The sequence below is a fragment of the Vanessa tameamea genome, chromosome 19 (assembly GCF_037043105.1).
Source record: "Vanessa tameamea isolate UH-Manoa-2023 chromosome 19, ilVanTame1 primary haplotype, whole genome shotgun sequence".
NCBI classification, from domain to species: Eukaryota; Metazoa; Arthropoda; class Insecta; order Lepidoptera; family Nymphalidae; genus Vanessa; species Vanessa tameamea.
Genome location: NC_087327.1, coordinates 4,622,971 through 4,642,693, shown reverse-complemented (window position 1 = coordinate 4,642,693; position 19,723 = coordinate 4,622,971). Strand labels below are relative to the sequence as shown.

The window sequence follows — 19,723 nt, the reverse complement described above, 5'->3', positions numbered from 1 at the left end:
CCTCCACGCGCTATGCGCACCTTCTCCCCGCTGTAAGCGTCGCCGGAGTTCTCTATACCCCGAGAACTCCTTCTAGCTTGGTGGCCGGTATTCAAATTTCCGTATTTTTTTTATAGTATAGTTCGTCATAATGCTTGCCCCCAATGCCAGTTCCCCACAATGTTTAAATTATACTTACATGCTTCTATTGTCAAACAACTGGTTTTGCTTGTAAATATGATTTACAGTAAAAATACAACTGAATGTTGCCGGTTCTTCTCCGAATATAGATGGAGTTGATGGTATCCTTGCATTTAATTTAATAATGTAACATGTTGATAAAAAATCGACGCTTCACGTACTCGTCTCAGAAATATTTTAATATAATTTATTGACAAGATTTAAATATATTAAATATGAATCAATTATACGTATTATATATATCTAATATGTATAATTATATATATAATTATATAATTATACATATTAGTCTTATATATGAGTAATTATTAAAAATAATGTGACAAGTAATTTTCTATTGTAGCGTGCCAAACACTAGGGTTATCATGATCAATCAGACAGGCAGGTGTTTTCAAGGTTGAATATTAAAAGTCAATATTTATTCTGCTTACAATGTATTAATCAAATTCGTACGTTAAATGTCAAAATATATTAAGATTTTTAAGACACATTAAACTAAAAGCTAAAACAATTATTGTCTATAAGAATTTATATTTAGTTCAATCCCGACCCTCTACAGGTCAATTTAAATATCTTATAGAGCACTTTGAATAGTATTAAACAATAACTTAACTATTAATATTTTCAAATTACTATAAAAACGGGACTTAATACGAATGGACATATAATTTTATTTATAAGTAATACATAAGCATATTAAGTCAAGGAATGTAATTATACCAAATAAGATGTATAATTCGTTCCACTAAGGAATGGCATTTATTATGAATAACTTTTTAAACTCAAGTAGGTAATGAGGAAAATTGAATCTATATGATAAAACTAAAGCTCACATTTTAATTGCAACAATTTATTCGCATAGCATGCGAGCAAGTACCTTTAACACTGCTATTATCATTAATTTTATTATATGTATCTGTTTTTTTCTATATAATTACACAGAGGTATATACTCTGGCTATAATTTTAGTTTCACAGTGAATTGACTGTTGAACCTTACAGTTTAATTTACAATTTAAAGTGTGAATAATCATGGAAGGAGACTTTAAAACTTTATTCCGGAGATTTTGTCTCGATAGTAGCATTTTGGGCCTTAAATATTTTTATATATATCCCGATACAATGTCAAGGTTTGTTTTATTAATTGTCATGTTTCTTTAACGTACTGTAGGCAATCGAGTAACATAATCCGTAAATGTCTTAATGCTGGGCAAACCCCCTTTTCCCCTTTTAAGACTTTGTGTCATGTAATTTCTGCACTGTACGTTGGTATAATCTATGACTTAGTCTAAGTTTGTCTGATACAGTCGTTTCGAAGGAAGGAAACTCAACCCTCATTTCTAAGCATTAGATCAAGAAAGAGAAATTAAAATCTGTTTTGTTTGCGAATAGACGAAAGTCAGTATTAGAGCATTAATTATTATAATGGTAGTGAAAGAATACAATCGGGCAGAAAATCCATAAGCCATATTTTAATATTCTCGATAATGACGATGTACCAAAAAGTAAATGGTGCTTGTGTTAAATTTTCCTCTTTAAATTCAATTCTATTTCAAAGTATCAGATACATCTCTCTCATACAAGAACCGTGTGATTCGCCTGTACATAGAATGGATATATGACTAAAAGATGAACTTGATTGCCAAGAATCTGTCGGCAATATAATATACCTATATTCAAATGTAAATAGATTGTTTTGGGCGATAACGATGGCACTAATTCTCTACATGGCGTGTCTGCTTACGTGGCTGCTGCATGAACGATTCGAGGAGATGCCCACGCGAATTGCTATTGAAAACCAGTATGAGCCTGTACGAAACCTAACATTTCCAGCCATTATTATATGCTCGCCGAATCAGATAACCATAAGCGCAATGAAGCACTTCAATAAAACTCTTGTGTAAGTAAAAATATATATAAACCAGAGGTTACCAATAGAAAAAAAATTGTTTAGAGATTTTTATCACTAAGCAAAATATGCCTTTAACACTTTACACTTTTGTTTATGGTATCGATTTTTTTATCGATACCACAAACAAAAGTGTTAACAATTTCAACTTTTCGAGTATGTTCAGTTTAATTAGTTACCAACTTGTTAGTTTTTATCTTATTATAAATTTTGTACTTTAAACATTATATTAAACATCGTGTTGTGATATTGAAAAAAAATATCATCAAATTTTGTAAATAAACTATAATTATTATTAAACAAACATATTTAGCAAAATAAATTTTACATTTGTTGTCTTTGGAGTCAGTAATTTTAAATCAATCACTCGCAGAGCGTACCCCTTTACATATTAATAACTAGGAAAAATATAAGAAAATCTAGTTATGATTATTCTGAACTATAAGGAAAAAATATAACTTTTTAACGTACAAAAGAACACAACAGCGTTTCTTCTGTTTGACACTATGACACTTATTCAGAGTGACTTCAGCTCAACTGAAATTCTGCCCAATTTTGGTTTTTGCGTTTCGTCAGAAAGTTAATAATTACAAGGCATTTTATTTTTTGTGGACACAAGGTAACTCAACTTGCCTTCATCTCATCATCTCATCATATGCCTGACAAAAATTTATTAGGAATATGCCTAATAATTTAATATACTTATTTACTTTTAAAATAAGTAGTAATTATATTTATAAGTCCATGTTGATATTTATTATTAAAAATCTAATACTATAACATTAATTGCTTAAATATGTTCATATATGAATTAAAAATAGTTACTGTATTTAAATCTTGACCGCGTGGAATGGTGGCAAGAATGCGGTGGCCAAAAAAAAGTACTATAATGTACAGAAGGTCAGAGGGCTTTGTGTGACTAGGGTATTTGGGCATACTTACAAAAATAAATACGTATAAACAGTATTAAGAGATATACGAGATAAGAGATTTATAATAATAATATAATCCCGAAAAAATAATACATACTTATAACAATTTCAACAAAAAAAAAAATATATTGTGTATGTCAATGAGTTATTATTTAACTAACCATTATAAATGATTCTGAATTGTAGCATGAAGTCATAAAGTTAAGAATGATTAACTTAATTCTTAAATGTAAAATTAAGCCTTTATTTACTCTCGTTTATTTATTTATTTATTTCATTTACTCTATAATAGATAATTTGTCAAAAATCATCCCTTGTTTTTTTTTTCAGAGAAGGTAAACGAGCTCTGAATTTGAAAATTATTCTGCCACAATTATTAGGTTTTTACGAATTAGTCGGGGACCTGAGTCCTAGAGATCTCGAGAATTTACAGAACTTAATAACTCTTAATCGATACAATGTGAGTTATAATCATATTTTTATTAGTAAATATGTTTATATGTACCTTAGCAACTTAATTCAGAGGAGGCGTAAGGCGTAGGCATATGAGCTCGGCCTACGCCTCCAAAGTTTAGGGTAAATCTAGCGGCTTATGATATACGTTACCCATACTTTTGGACACTTCATTTTTTTTATTAAATAATAATATCACTATTTTTGTAAGTAATTTCATAAATAAAAACAAAATTTGTAAAGTCTACTGGCATATAAAATACTGCCATATAAACAAGTGAACAATTAAATTAATTTAAAAAAAAAAAAAAATTGTCAACGGAGCCACCAGAGGACTTCGCAAAATGTATCTTCCCCAGTACGACTTTGATCTTACCCCGCCACTGACCCAATTGTTAAGGTAGTGTTTACTACGAATAACAATATTATACGTATACCTTTATACCAACTATTGAGGTGTACCTAATCAATATTTTAATTTACTAATTAAAAATAATAATAATAATACATTAATTTATATAATTCATAAGGATTAGTATCTATTTTATTTTCTACTATATATATAATAGGATAAAATCCTATGAAACTAGTAATACCGGATAAAAAACTTATTGTCATTGCAGAAAAACTATATATTTTTGTACTTTTCCAGTCCTTAGAAGTGATGGGTATGTTACCACAAAGCTGTGATGACTTCCTGAAACTTTGCTTTTTCAAGGGAAAGCGATACCCAAACTGTAAAGGTCTCTTTAATCCGATATTAACAAAACAAGGCATGTGCTGCACCTTCAATAGTAAATACCATTATAAAAAAAATAAAAGGTAAATAATTGTTGTTGTTTTTAAACTATTAACCTAAATATAGCGGAGCTGTAGTTTCATATTTTTATGTTTATATTTGTTCTGACTTCTTTTAGGAATGAAAGAATATTTAATTTCAAACCAGAAACAACGTCAAAGACTGGTTTGAGGGAATCTTTAATTGTTGTCGCAGATTATAATCCCGATGACGCTCTGGCTGGGACTATTCTGAATGCAGGTGCCATTAGGGTGAATACACAATAAAAATAAATAATAATGATATCATCTATAATTTTGTTAGCCATTATCGCGTATTTTACTTCGTGCTTTGTACAAGTTCGCCTGGGTAGGTACCACTAACTCACATACTCAGTCAAAGTCAAAGTCAAAGTCAAAAATCTTTATTCAATATAGAAGTGTTTACACTTGTTTATTGATTGTCAAAAATCTACCACCAGTATTGTTGTGTTCCGGTTTGAAGGGCGAGTGTGCCAGTGTAAGTAAGGCTACCGGCACGTGGGACGTTTCCAGCGCCTAATTTATAGTAGGAGCACTCGGGGCTAGTACCCTTGGCGACATTTTTCAGTGGCGGAGCAATTAAGCACACAAGAGAAAAATTATCGCGTTATAATATTAATAATGAAGCGGCAAATTTTACGGTGATTGGGTAAAGGTCGTATCGGGTAGGTACTGGACAGTTTATTTTACATTGAACAAATTTTATTTCATTTTAATATTACTAAGTTCCGGCACAAACGGCACAGTAGAATATAAGCCGATCATCTCTACCCGTGGGGGTTATCTCTTCGTCGATGGCGTCGATGATAACAAAAAGCAAAAATGGGCGCGTTATAACTTTAATCAATTTCGCTAATGGGCACCTTACATTTATTGATATTTTATAAGTAAATAAGTGATAATGTTTTCGTTTAGCTTATGTTTACTGACTGGACGGAATTCCCCGCGGATGATGAATCAAACTTAGTTCATCCTAATTCGGAATCGTTTCACATTATCCATCCTACATATACGTACTGCTCAGAAGACGTTATGACCCTGCCTGCCTGGAGGTATTTTGAATACAGATTAATGAATTAAAATATAAATAATTAAAAACATTAAGGTTCAACATTTTCAACAATTTTTATTGCACGTTTTTTACATGTTCTATTCTAAAAAAGTCAAATATTTTTAATTAAATAATCAGAAAGTCTATTTTACTAATTGAAAAGGCTATATGTAGTTGTTAATTGAAGAAAATGTGTTTTTTAATCTTTTATTAATGTCATGTTGATATCAACATTACACGTTGCACCAATTCTAGTCGTAAATGTTACTTCGAAGACGAGTACACGCTGCCACACTTCAGAAAATATCACAAATCTGATTGTAACCTGCTGTGCCATGTGAATGAGCTGGAGCGCCTCTGTCACTGCACAATGATCTATGTACCAAATTTGTACTTAAGTCGCGCTTGTAACGTTACCAGCATCGATTGTATTGTGAAAGCGAAGAGTAAGTTACTTTGGCCTAATAATACTTATAGGCATTGTAATTATATATTAAATTAATTTTATAATAACTTCTAAACTCTTAAGGCATTATTCAGAATACGTTTATCTTAAGATCTAATAGCCTAAGATCGCAATCTCAATCACAGGGAACACAATTGTATTTCATTTGCTTAATTTATGTTATAAATTTATCTTGTACTTTTCTGTAACATTGCGAAGAATCCTGCTTATATTGGATCGAATTGGATTTATCAAGTGCACCTATTGGTTTTATAAGTGTACACACCGAAGCAGTTGTAGAATTAATTCCTTTTAAACAGCTGAGGAGTGTTATCCTGCAACTTAGATATGATTAATAAATGTAGTTCCAGTGACTAGCGGTATATCTTTTTTTGTGTTTTTGGCTCAGAAGCAGAATCTCAGGTTTAGCAAATTGACAGAGACACACTCTTGTGCTTCCAAAAGTAAGCTAACAGTAACCCTTGTTCGATTTCTTACTAGCCTTGCCACGCCTGTACCCTATGTAATATGCACTATATCCTGCGTCTAGTCTTTGAGATTAACCACCGTGGTCGAATCTCGTAAGAGGATGGACTTCTTAAAACAATATTATTTCTTGTAAGAACAATATATCCAATTTGTGTTTACAGTGCAAATGAACAAGTGGTACCGTACTGAACAATGTGACTGCCCTCGTGATTGTGTGTCATTTCGTTATCGTGTGGAAATGATATTGGGCAACATCGACGCGTTACCTCATATTATGTTTAATCCCTAGTAAGAAGAATTATAATTAATTACTTATTCATTGCTATTTTAAAAATCCTTTCTTCATAATCGGCTATGTTCCCTGCTTCATAAATAGATATGACGTGGCCGAAAGTAAAGATTAAAGCATTAGATACACAAGGAAGCAATTTTTGTTAATTTCTTTCTTAATACGAATAGGTACCTGTGAGTGTTGCGAGATTTACTTGTAACTATATGATAACAAATAATTCTTTCATCTTATTATAATTGTTTGTTAAGAGCAATTTTGCTTATTTGCTAGAGGATAATAAAACTAGAATAAAACTACTTGCTTATATTTGAAGATCAAAAGTTTCCTCTGTCCAATGACATTATAGAGTAGGTACTCGATTAATTAAATTGTTTTGTTCTCAGTTCGGATATCGTTTTCAATAAAACTACAACCATTATGCAATTTCTCGTTCCGAGTCCTGTGTATGTAAAACAGAAACAAGAGACTGTCATGTCGCTCATAACTTTATCATGTAAGTCTATATCTTTAGTTTATTTTGATATAAAGTTATTTCATCGCACGTGACATTGGCGAAATAATCTGTGCCCTCTTGGCACAAATAAAGGCCAGAAAAAAAAGATTAACGTTCTGCACTTACTGCCACACTCGTACATTTAACGAGTATTTGATTCATTCATACACTCATTAGTGTAAGTTCCGAGTGACGTCGCCTGGCGCAGCGTGGATCTACCGGCATAATGCAATTATTCGTGGTGCGGACGCATGAAGATTTTTGTAAAAGGACTTTTGTAAAAAACTGTCTTTGTATATATATTAAAATAAATTAAAATAAATAGTAAAGTTAAAATATTTACATAAATTTACTAAATAATAGCTATTTTTTGTTCTCTAGCAAACCTTGGTGGCGTATTTGGATTATGTTTGGGTTGCAGCACGATCAGCATGCTAGAAATGTATTTCTATATTTATTTATTAATCAAGAATAATATTAAAAAACGGCTACAGAATGTTTTGAAGAATAAAGTGGATAGTGAATGACAAAATAATTGTATATCGCACTAAGCTTGGATTATGTTGTGCTTAAGAATAAATACTTACATAATATAATTTATATGTGCGTGTGTTTTTAATTTTATTCTAAAGATTGGGATGGAGGATACTTTTAAAATTTAATAAGCTTTCAGCCCCGAATATCTTACAAGTTCCTCTAAGTACTCATTTCTATCTGCAACGGCTAGCAGAATTACAGTATGTGTATACATGGTTTTAGCATTTTATAAACTGTATGAATAATATGATGTAAAAGTTGTAACTATAATATGACGATTGATACTCAGTAATGCCGCGTGGTTTTCGCGAACAGAAAATGTATAAGCACCAAAACATTTTATCGTTAAAAAGTGACAGCACTAAATGAACTACCTATAAAAACATTTAATTAATTATCAAGCTCTTTCTTTCAGTAAATAGTAAATAAATTGTTGTTGATGATAGTGTCGGAAATGGTTACACATGCCAACAATAGCATAAAAACTTACAACTCATTTTGAAAATATATATACAAAACATTATATATACAAAACATAATATATACAACTATTATTATATGTAATTATGAAGATCTGTTTTGGTTAAAGAAGGCATATTACTCGATACAAGATTATCATATATATATATATATATATATATGATAAAAAAGCGTGGAGTTAATGCTTGTTGACTTCCAGGCAGGATCATCCTCTTCGTAAATAACGTGCACAGGATTAAAATGATAATACAAAGTATCTTAATTGTAACTTAGCTACTGAACTGTTTATGTATCTAAATTTTATTTTAAATTTGTATTAAGTTTTTTTAAATCAATTTTGTGGGAATTTTAAAGAGCGACCTTTAGTACGAATTCGGTCATGTTCGAATACGAATTTCCACCAGCGTCCTTTCTGATCATTTTATTTCGGTTGCTTTGAAATAAATTCCTAGTTTTTAATCATTTTCGGAAAGCTAAGTAAACGATTATGTTTTTAAACTAATCTGCAGAACAAGTTTCATAATGATTTTTTTCAGGCATATTTGAGGGAAAAAAATAAAAAAAATATTGAAATAATAACGTTTCCCGTCTCGCATTTTTAAATTTGGACCGATAATTATTGTTTAAATATTGAAAAATATCCAGTGTTTAATCGTTTTTATAAATCAGAAGGAAAAAATAGATTTTAATTGATACTTTTTTTTAATAAATTTTTGAAGTTGCATTTTTGACTTGTTTTAAAAAAATCTGAAAAACGCGATAACTCAAAAATGGTTCACTTTTGCATTATGCATATGGGGGTTAAAATTATCGCAAATAGACACCCCTATCACCTCCTAACGGAAATACGTCGAATTACCAATAACCCTGTATATCTAATTGAAAACGAAAAGGCATGAAATAAAACTCATAGAGTCAGTGGTGTACGTAAACTTTATATATTCTGATTTACATATATATATATATATATATATTATAATTTACTACATCTGGCTGTAATAGAACAATAATTATTTTATCAAATATATTGCTTTGCTAAATTTTATGAAAAAATACAAAAGTATTCTACAATTGCGTTAAGAAAAAATCTTCTAGAAAAAATTACATCTCTCTTACAATATCTAAATGTTCATATTATGCTTAAGACGTTTTATTGTATGTTACTATAAATACAAAAGTCGCTCATATAAAAATTCAAAAGATGATGATTCAAATACAATAATTATTTTAAATAAATACTCCGCATTCCTGGGCGTCTAACCAATAATACTTTTTCGGAAACGGCGGTTTACCCTAAACCTAAATTAACGACATAAAATCAATATTTGGCTTAGATTGTAATTAAAACTACGATAAAGCACATAAAATAATAATTTGGTCTAAGTTATGCGTATTACAGTTAAATGTTAAGTGCCCTTAGCCTAATTATTGCCTTAGTCTACTTGCTTTAACTCCAGCGGTCACCATCGGTACAAACGTGAGCGACCCTGCCTCGTGTCACGAGGGCTAACTCTAACTCATTCATTAAACTGTCTCGATCCAATACATGACGACTATTATGATAATGACAATGGTTTTACTTTAAATAATAAAAGTTACATAAAAATGCAATCAGAACCGACATCGATGCACCAATGTGACGAAAATTGACTTAAAACGAGGTCGTGAGTATAAATACACAATATAAAATGACCGTCTCCACTCGGAGCGCAAATCACTGGACGTATCACAAAAATTCTTATCAATAATTTTACACTACCAGTACCTAATCCAATGAACGGTATGACATTATATCGATATTGAGCTAACTTACATTCAATATATTAATTATTCATTAAGTAATATTGCTGTTAGTCTATGGTTAACTAATATTTCGTACTCAAAGTTATTGTATTCTTGAGAATAGACATAGCGAATGGCACTCGGTTATTATGACAAGATGTCGTGGATCGGTTCGACGGTGCCGGACCCCGCGGGCGTCGCGTAAAAGAGATCTTTTACAATATAACATATTACTAGTCTAGCCTCGCTAGATATTAAGCACAACTCGAAAATTAATCACTGAAATGCTTCAAATAAAACTCTGTTTTATTTTTACATCACAATTATTATTTACGCAGATATACAATCTAGTTATAAAAATATTCTCCTTTAGAATACTAGAACAGCTCATCAATTGACTCTCGTAGGCTGGCGTCGCTGCGCCGATACGCTCTAATATTAGACTACAATTAAATATTCAGTAATATAAATACAAAGCACATAGTGAGCAAGTGTGTTACGTGGGCCCCCTCAATAAATAGACAAAACAGCCGGCGGGGGCCCGAGGGAGACGAAGATAGCACGATAGAAACGAGATAGAACGAAGTCACGAAGAATAAATAGCGTAGTCTTTACACGTTACGAACTAGGTTCCGTGCGCCGGCCGCGTCACACGCGGGCCCGCGCACGCCGCGCCCGCTGCTGCCTAATACTGCTTCCGAGAGGTTTGTCTCTTGCGTGCCGAGTTTAGAACTCGGTTGTCCTGGCAGCAGAGGCGGCCCGGTCGAGAGGCCGCACTGCTAGTAGAGGGGACTCGGCTCGAGATCGCTGAGCAGGTCGAGCGGCTCGAAGAGAGGGCAGGCGGCGGAGAGGTGATCTCAGAGGCTCACGAGGCTGTTGTGCGCGTCGGGCGAGGCGAGGTCGGGCGCGGCACGTTGCTGCTGCGCGCAGGGGTGCGGGTGCGGGTGCGGGTGCGGGTGCACGGGGGTGAGCCCAGTGCCGCCTTCCATCAGACTGTCGAAGTTGAACGGGATGCCATTGCTCGGCGTGCTGATCTCGATGCCGGCTATTTTGTTGTTGTTACCCAACGCTTTGTTGTTGTGAATCTGAAAGATCATTAAAGTTTATATTAATATAATATAATAACACAATATTTTTATTTTACATAAGCAATATGAACAAAATAATGCATTGCTTTTTTATTAAGTATTTTATTTTTATACAATGGTTACCTGCGCGGGAGTGACGGTGAGCGGCACCTGAAGGAAGTTAGGTCGCGAGGGCCGCACGGGCGGCGTGTCCAGCGAACTCGCACTCGTGACCACGGCCGGGTTTGCCGCCGACAGCATTATCCTTAAACAAGCAATATTTTTGCGTTAAAATAAATCTACATAACATCTTCAATATATACTCAATGTCATTTAATATTTCTTATAATATAATAAAATCAGAATTTTAATCATTACTCGAAATTGCACTATTTTAATTGAAAAAAAAAAAGTGTTTATTATTATTGAAATCCTTTATATTCGCTACTTTTAACAACTGGAAAATCCATTAAGGAATCAAACGTGAATGAAATGTTTTATAGCTGTAATTTCCCGCATGATTCACAATTAAACAACATTTTGATATTCGACATGTCAATAGATGCCTCGTCATGATGATCAGGGCTTACCTTTTGTCCGGCGTCGGCGAGGCGAAGATATCATTATCTAACCCAAGGACGGGGTCTACTACGGGATCCATCACCTCCACTTTAACTCTGACACCGTCTTCTGGCATCTCTGGATACTCGTAGGGGTCTTGAAACGGCTTCACGTCTGGTGGACTAGTCGACCTCTTCTCGAGCCCGCAAAGGGGTAGGTGGTTGCGCAATATCGCCTGCAATTGGTCTACATCGGCATTTAATTTGCGGATTTCGTCTTTGAATGCTTGATTTTTCTCTTCGAGCCTGTCTGTTTCTTCTTGCAGTTCATTGGTGTGGTCCAGTCTTCGTTTGCGACAACGAGCGGCTGCCATTTTATTTCTTTCTCGGCGTATTTTTCTTCGTTCCTCCTCCTCTGGTGAGATGTCTTGGGGAGCTTTAGTCGGTCGACGTCCGCCCATGTTACGTCTCTTCGGCGCTGGAAGGCCAGGACTGCTGCTGCTGTCACCGCTAGCTGAGAGTGGGCCCGGCGACACATGCAGAGTCGTCGGGCCCGAGTCACAGTAACCCACAGGATTCAGGATGCCTGTAAAATTAAATCATTATATTATTTTAAAGTTTAAAAAAAATATACAATTAATATTAAGCACTAACTCGAGCCCAAAAATATATAAGTATTACTTTCGTAATATACGAAAACTGTCATTTTTGGCTTGACTAAAATTGGAAACGATGACATCCAATTGTTTGAATTGAAATAACAATACAAATGTTACTAACATTTGTAAAGAAATCGTTAATAGTACAGATGATATTGCCAGGACAACTGGAATATTGTAGATAAGAAACACATGATGATAAAAGTTAGTTTGTCATGAGAACTACACGCCCAACTATAGTAGTAGAGCTCAGTATAAAAATTACTAGGCCATTGTTATATTTGTATCTCTAAATTTGTCAAACGATTATTATTTACCAATATATAACATGCCAGTGTATGTGTCTACACTGTCTTGATAAAAATGATTAAAGGTATGTATGAGTTTGTAGACGAGTACACCATGACATAATTTATTATCTCAGTGATAAAAAGCAAAATTGATTTTTTTTATGGTATATAATATATTGGCTCCGAATAGGAACTGCTTGGATATAACACCACGTAATAGGAATATTTAAAATGCTGCTTTTGATTCGAAATATTAAGGAGCCACTATTGTATACGAAAAGACAGATAAAGAACGTTCTGCAATAACAATACAGATGAAAGAGAGAAATCAATGTTTTAACAAAGTCCATATATAAGAACTTAAGTATGTTGGGCCGGATATGATCACTTACGATCAGACGATACAATTGCCATTTCTGCCATCTTATTAAAATAAAATAAATATATTTTATTATAACTGACCGTAATTGTTGGTCTGCGTGACGGAAGGCGGCACGAAACCTGCGTGGTTGCTCTGCTCACTGCGACAGTTGCTCAACTCGATATAGGTCTGCTCGAAGTTGCGCAACTGCGTGGGCGTTATGGTCGCCGTGGTGCGGGTTGGGACCCCCGACTGGAGGCCCTCAAGGTTTGCCAACTGGAAATAAAGAAAAATAACATTTAATTATATGAAGACGTTTCTGGAGACGTGATGAGATGATATATAAAACAAAAAAGAATAAACTTTCACAGCTATCTAATAATAGTATATATAAAAATATATTATATACAATGGCGATGATTTTAAAACGATGTTTGATAGTAGTTAGTTCAAATTAATTCAGAAAAGATCCAAAGTTTACTTGCAAAAATATAACGGTCTTTTTAGATGATTAATATACTGTTAATACAGTTTATATTTAGACCTCCAAAAAATACATATATTGTAGTACAAGCGTTGAATTACAAATTGAAATCGTTACGCAATATTTATATTTATTATATTGAAAATCAACGTCGCTTCCACATTCCGATCGCTTTTTATCAGCAAAACATTTATGCGACATTAACGAAACAATAACAATAACAATGCAACAGACAAAAATATTTTAATATCTCAATATATTATAAATTTATTATGTCACATAAATTATTATACAAATATTATATATCTATATATATATTCAGTATCTATATGTATATATTGAAACAAAGCTTTATATGGCGAAGTTTCGATTTAATCACCATAGTATATTACTTTAATTTAGAACTTGTATAGAATCAGTAGTAGTACCACATGCTAAATTTCAGTACAACGGTTTTAATTCAATAGTAAGATTTGTACCAAAATTTTTAATAATTAATATAAATAAAACCTCTTAAAAATCTTAGTAGAAAAATAATAACAATTAAGATGTATTATTTATATTTTTACGAGATGTTATCATAGTACATCATGTTTATCCTTTGATATGTATATTCTTGAAATCGAGTGTTGAAAAATTAAGCACACGCCTTTCAACCGCGATCATTTTAAATAAGTTAAAATAAACAAATTGTTCGAAATAATTACTACTATGCACTTTGTTTAACGTATAATAATAAACTGATCGTTATAGTACAGGTACATGTGACGATGATCATATTTGATTACTAATTTTAGAAAAAGTTATATGTAATTGTTATTTCATCTGCTTTTACTTAGTAGACGATCGTTTGACTTTGAAAGAACGACAGTCACGGCAAACACAGACATAAGTATACATTTTAGATTTAATACCATTTGTCCTTCGCAAATTAAGACTCGTATGCGAGCAATAATACGTATTATAGGTCTGATTCACTTCATCCTACTTTAAATCGCGAGAACGAAGCCGCACTTCGCATGCCAGACAGCGTGGTTTTTGGCACAATGTTGTTTTGGGATACGTAATATCAAATTTTACTTGTTAGAAAGGTGCGAATTGATGAATGCACTAGGGGTTACGTGTACTTGCACCCGTGCTGTAATGTAGGGTGTACCTGTTGGCACCACAACTCAGTGGCCAGCATGTTGGCGAACTCCAGTGGATCAATGTTCTGCATCTCGGCGGTGCTAACACAACCACGTTTATAATTAGACGCTTACTCTATTGTGTTGCGCTTTTTGCGACGCGACACCTTCGTGCGGTTCGAGTTAGTTAGTCGATTTATTCGTTATTATCCGCCCTCGCAAATAAATATTAATTGGGATTAAATTTTGATCAGTGCACTCGAATAGTCGTCGGGCGAAAAGAAATTCCAATGGCTCAGTTAGTGTTAAAGGGCGGCTCGGTATCGTCAACTGCGACAATTCGCTTTGGTAATCGTGTGCGCGGGAGTGCGGGTCGTTCGTTCGTTGTGCGCGCGTACGGCGTACGGCGGCCGGCCGCGGCAGATCGCGCGCTACTGCCGCTCCGCGCCCGCCCTCACTCGCCCGAAATGTTCGCCCACGAGCGACGTCGAAATCACGTATTTATAGAACACTCCTCTAACTCCGGAAATATTTCGCATCATTTCGCATCGCGCCGGCGGTTAGTTATCTGAGGTAATAGGCGCTTGCAACGCGAAAACAAAGCGCCATATGAAGAGAACCATTTACACTCTTTAAGTCAACGTTTAACGATTTCGGTCCATTAACGAAGAAAACTTTAATTTATGAACAACTAACTCTCACCTCTGGGTAAAATTTCTTACTCTACCTTTGGTACAGATAATAGTTAGTGGGCGGGAGGCTTGGCAAGCTGGCAGGACCTTGCATCAAGGACGCCGCGCTACGCGCCCGTAGGCGAGACGTTTCGGCGAAGAGAACCTTATATGGTGCCAACTATTATTATAATTTATTTTATGTCTACCCGTTTAAAACGAGCTTTGACAAATTATACATTTACTGAATTACAATATCTAGACAAAGCATATTATAAAAAATGTATCTTTTATTTAGATTTTGTACATTGAATCGTGAGAAGAATGTTTTTGTAGAAAATATTTTTAACACTAGATGATATTTTCGATAACTAGGAATAGACTGCATTGCAATTTTGAAGTGTAACACTATTGCCAAAATATAATAAATGACTGATAAAGTCACGAAATATTCCTGAAACTTTACACTTTGATTTTTCTGGGGGAAGATTGAAATTTTATTTAACTATAGCAAAAATGATACCAACTTAACCCTACAAATGTACCTTTTAGTATAAAGTGTTAGCATAAAAACGATCTCAAGTGCATGAACTCTAAAGATTGCTAAATGTGAAGTAGTAGATAATAATTGTGGCAATCTCATGAGCTGGCAGGACAAAGCGGGCGAGCGCTCCGGAAGGAGCACACTCCGCTCAATTACCGCAATTGCCTAAATGAAATTCGTCTCAAATGCACGAACACACAGAGCGAACACTAATTGGTCACGGTGCTTACCTATCACTCACCTAAAATAATCTTGCATTCCTGTGCATTATCTTGAACGAATATTATCAGTGAATTGGACTCGTTCCAAACTACATTGTATTTTTTTAAATGGTTTACATATTTAAAATATATTTCTTAATCGTTTTATGTCTTTAGGATCTTAAAATGGGTTTTAAAAGTTGATTTGAAAATTCCTTATAATTGATATTTCTGTAAAGATACAGCGTAATCAATGAATATTATTTTAACATACTTTATGTTGATCGGAGTAAGTCAATTTGACAAACTATTATTCCTGTCGATTTGAAACTTCGCAATTATATTGAATTCGGATGGCAATACAAAATATTGATACCACTGAGCTGATCTTTTGATTCAGCCAGAAGGTGAAACGCTACAATGTCTGCTAATAAAACCCTCGAGTTTGAACTGATTTAGTTATCATTAATACGAGCTCCATTTATATTACACGAAACTATTCATGTTCTATATTTAAATTCATATTATTGATCAATGACGTTTCCATGATACCGTGCGTAGAGCAGAATATTCGCAATACGTGAGAATTTCGTGGGACAGATAAAGTGGTTGGGTTCATGAAGAAGCAATGTTGTTATCGCGCGTTCATGAGATCACCACTATATCTAGTTGTGACGTAGCGAGTAGTGAGGTAGGCGATGTTTCCACATGGCCGATAATAGTATGAAATTAACTTATTACTTTAATACCACCTATGCATCAGGAACTAAAATTTTCTAAGAGCTGATATTTTAATATATCAATATTACCTAATAGGCGAATAATAAGTAATGCTTTGGTAAAATATAATTATTTCCATTAATTACTTATAACGATATAGGTACATAGATAAATTAAAAAAAATTGAAATATGCTACGAAACGCCAAAATAATTTTATACATTTATATCATTTAAACTGTACCCTAATGAAACTATTTTAAAAACTATGTCACATAGTTATGTATATATTATAAAGTACTTATTTATGTACAGGCGTATCGACGATATTGCAAGCCCGTTATCCGCACGTGTGTTCGCCCACGTCCATTACCAGGCGAGTTATCTGTTAATACTATATAATATATTCATATGAAACATAAAATCTTTTGTAGGGTTTTGTGTCGGAGCGAACATATGCGTACAAGTGGTATCAAAATCAAGGAAAAAAAAAGTGACATTTATCATTACTCGCTGGGAATCTATTCATTCGATCAGTTATAATTATGACCTTGCGAAAATAATAATAAAGTACAACTATACCGTTTATATTCCAATAATTATATCGGTAAAGTTATCGCGACCTCTGGAAAAGATTATTTTGAACACAACAAAGAAACACATTCGGAATTAAAGTAATTGTTTCCAACTCCTTTAGCTAACTTTGTTTAAGTAAAGGCTACCAAATCGTTGCAAGTTTCAGTTGATTTCTTAGCGGCTATTTTTATCGTGCTAATTATAGCAACGGTTACCCTTCAACCTTCACTACGGATGATGTGAGTGTTTTAGCAAAATAAGCATTGCAAAGTTGCAATACGAGATGCGGTCAAACACCTCGGGAGGAAGTTGTGTATAATTTTATAAGAATATTTAATTGATTAAAAATATTATATCAACACGTGAACAAGAACTTATTATGATTACGATATATCCTGATTCTATTGGTATATCGAAGATTCGAAGCGTAATGAGCATTCTTCAATAAATGTCGAAAATAATACCAGAATATATACAATAATTAATAATATTTTTAAGAGTATCAAATATATATACATTTATGGAATTAAATGTTTCTTTACGCCCGTTGTTATAATACGACCAGGACAAATAGTTACAATTTCCTCGTTTGAAATATAAGCACTGATTTTGTTTACACAGCTAACTGAAATCAAAACATGTCATAGTTTTAATTAGCCGCGGTATCGCAACGGGGGCTTACCGGGAAAAAGTCGATAGTTGTGATCGTTTTGCATAATATCATCAACACTAACAAAGTGTCATTCGAAAATATTATGCTTTAAAATAATAAACATCTCATGTGTGTTGAGGCGTTATTAAAACCATCTATAATATATTCATAAGGTTAACGAACGAACTTATCGATTAACGAATATTCGTATCTCTTGGTCATCGATAAATCAAAACGCGCTAATCTATGATAATCAGCTGACATAACTTTTTACAAAATAAACAGTGCTGTCATAAAAAATATCAAGTCATAAATCTGAAACAGCAATACGTGATGACATACGGTAGAGGTCCTCGCACTCTCCGGTCATCGATATGTCCATGCTCGTTTAGGCCCGAGCACGTTGTCGATGCGTACTACGCGAGCACGTGGTGACCGTGTGATGTGACTGGCAACTGGCAGGTGGACCACGCCCGCACAAGGCGTTTGGTCAGATTCATTTAACTATTGTTTACTTGGTACTTAATTCGGTTACCCATAGCTATTCTCTCAATAAAGATACATTACTTTTTAAACGGAACGATTTAAACTCTAAATTTTTGCGTTTTACAATTACTAATGTGTTTGAAAAACTGATATAAAAAGTAGATTAGAAGATTAAAAACTAATTTAACTCCAAATAAAACATAGGTACGTCGTCGAAACGTATTTTATTAAAACTGATAATTTGGGAAATTTTTAAAAGAGCAGAAAATCACTAAATCTCAAAATAGTAGGTATACTTACAATGAACTACTGTTAACATTTAAAGATTACCGTTACAAAACTTCACGTTAAACGAATCTAACCGAATTTTGTCTCGAACTCATCAAGCAACACGGAAAATTTGTAACAATAGTCAGGCACAATGTTGCGGCAATTAACAATGTTAATTTTCACTTAAAATGGAAATGTTTAAAATGACTTGTTTTCAGAACAATAAACTATGATACTGAAATAACTGGGCTTAATCTACAAGTGCACTGTAGGTATTTTAAATCATCGGGCATTTAATAATAATTTAGCGTTAGCCGTTTCTTCTGCTTCGTATGCTCGTATACTAAGCGTACTTATAGTGTGTTCATATCCTTCTTAAATTCTCGTAAAAATTTTTTTCTAATATATCCAAATTACAGATAAATATATTTTAATGTGTTAACATTGATATGATATCTTAGGAATTTTAAATACTGGCCTAAAATTCCATAGCACTCCCAACTTATTAGGACATCAATTCAAAGAGACCATCGCTGCGTGCAGTCGTGCTCTACACTAAGAGATTTCGTATCTCGACGGTTGTTTGGAAGCTCATTAACGGAACGCTAATTGCTCGGACTAATAGCGTTGCTCGAGTTGTCGGCTTAGGAAATTCCTTGAACTGATTCTACACAAAGATTTGTTTTATATTGCATTTTATTCACTGTCTAACTGTGTGCCGCCATTTTAATCGCTCCGACGAATATCCTATTTGATAATAATTTTCTTGATTGGTTGACATTTATGATGGCTTCTTAGGAAAATTAAATATCATGAAACTTCCTCAATAAACGGGCTGTAGCAAACGCAATAATTTATAAATATTCCCCAGCTTTTGTTTTCATTAATATATATTTTACTGGTACCAAGTACATTCGAATGCCTTGAAGCATTATCTTTTCAATGATATGTGATATTTACGTCAAACAGGATGAAACTGAACGATAGATGTGTGTGTAAGGATTGTTATCTCGAGTATATAGAGACTGTTTATTACGAGGATGTCATTGGCATCACCATAATTGGCAAACATAAACACGTGTCCGCTGGCGAATGATAAATTCTACAAGTACGACACTGGCATACTTTAAATAATCAAAATATTATGTCAATATGTAATTGAATGCACATCCGCATGAGTTTACGTATTTAAAGACC

At 33.6% G+C, this 19,723-nt stretch overlaps 2 protein-coding genes across 4 annotated transcripts in view; one reads left to right on the top strand and one right to left on the bottom strand.

Moving 5' to 3' along the window:
- The first annotated feature begins 1,019 nt into the window (after positions 1–1,019).
- LOC113396084 (sodium channel protein Nach-like) lies at positions 1,020–7,602 on the top strand. The gene is made up of 10 exons (XM_026633867.2): positions 1,020–1,309; positions 1,870–2,079; positions 3,351–3,480; positions 4,126–4,295; positions 4,391–4,523; positions 5,208–5,344; positions 5,599–5,789; positions 6,439–6,565; positions 6,953–7,062; positions 7,444–7,602. Exons 1-10 carry the CDS (start codon positions 1,212–1,214, stop codon positions 7,587–7,589), a joined length of 1,452 nt encoding a protein of 483 aa, XP_026489652.2. The 5' UTR covers positions 1,020–1,211; the 3' UTR covers positions 7,590–7,602.
- A 1,392-nt stretch (positions 7,603–8,994) lies between these two features.
- LOC113396104 (transcription factor kayak) overlaps positions 8,995–19,723 on the bottom strand; it is a 33,412-nt gene continuing 22,683 nt past the window's right edge. For 2 of the 3 annotated variants that reach the window (XM_026633898.2, XM_026633899.2), the window contains exons 2-5: positions 12,900–13,074; positions 11,519–12,074; positions 11,073–11,193; positions 8,995–10,946 (exon numbers count right to left, since the gene is read on the bottom strand). In XM_026633898.2, the coding sequence (XP_026489683.2) occupies positions 10,719–10,946; positions 11,073–11,193; positions 11,519–12,074; positions 12,900–13,074 (1,080 nt within the window). In that variant the 3' untranslated portion in view covers positions 8,995–10,718. Of the gene's footprint in view, positions 10,947–11,072; positions 11,194–11,518; positions 12,075–12,899; positions 13,075–14,438; positions 14,853–19,723 lie in introns of those variants that run through there. The other variant, XM_026633900.2, reaches the window with a different exon arrangement.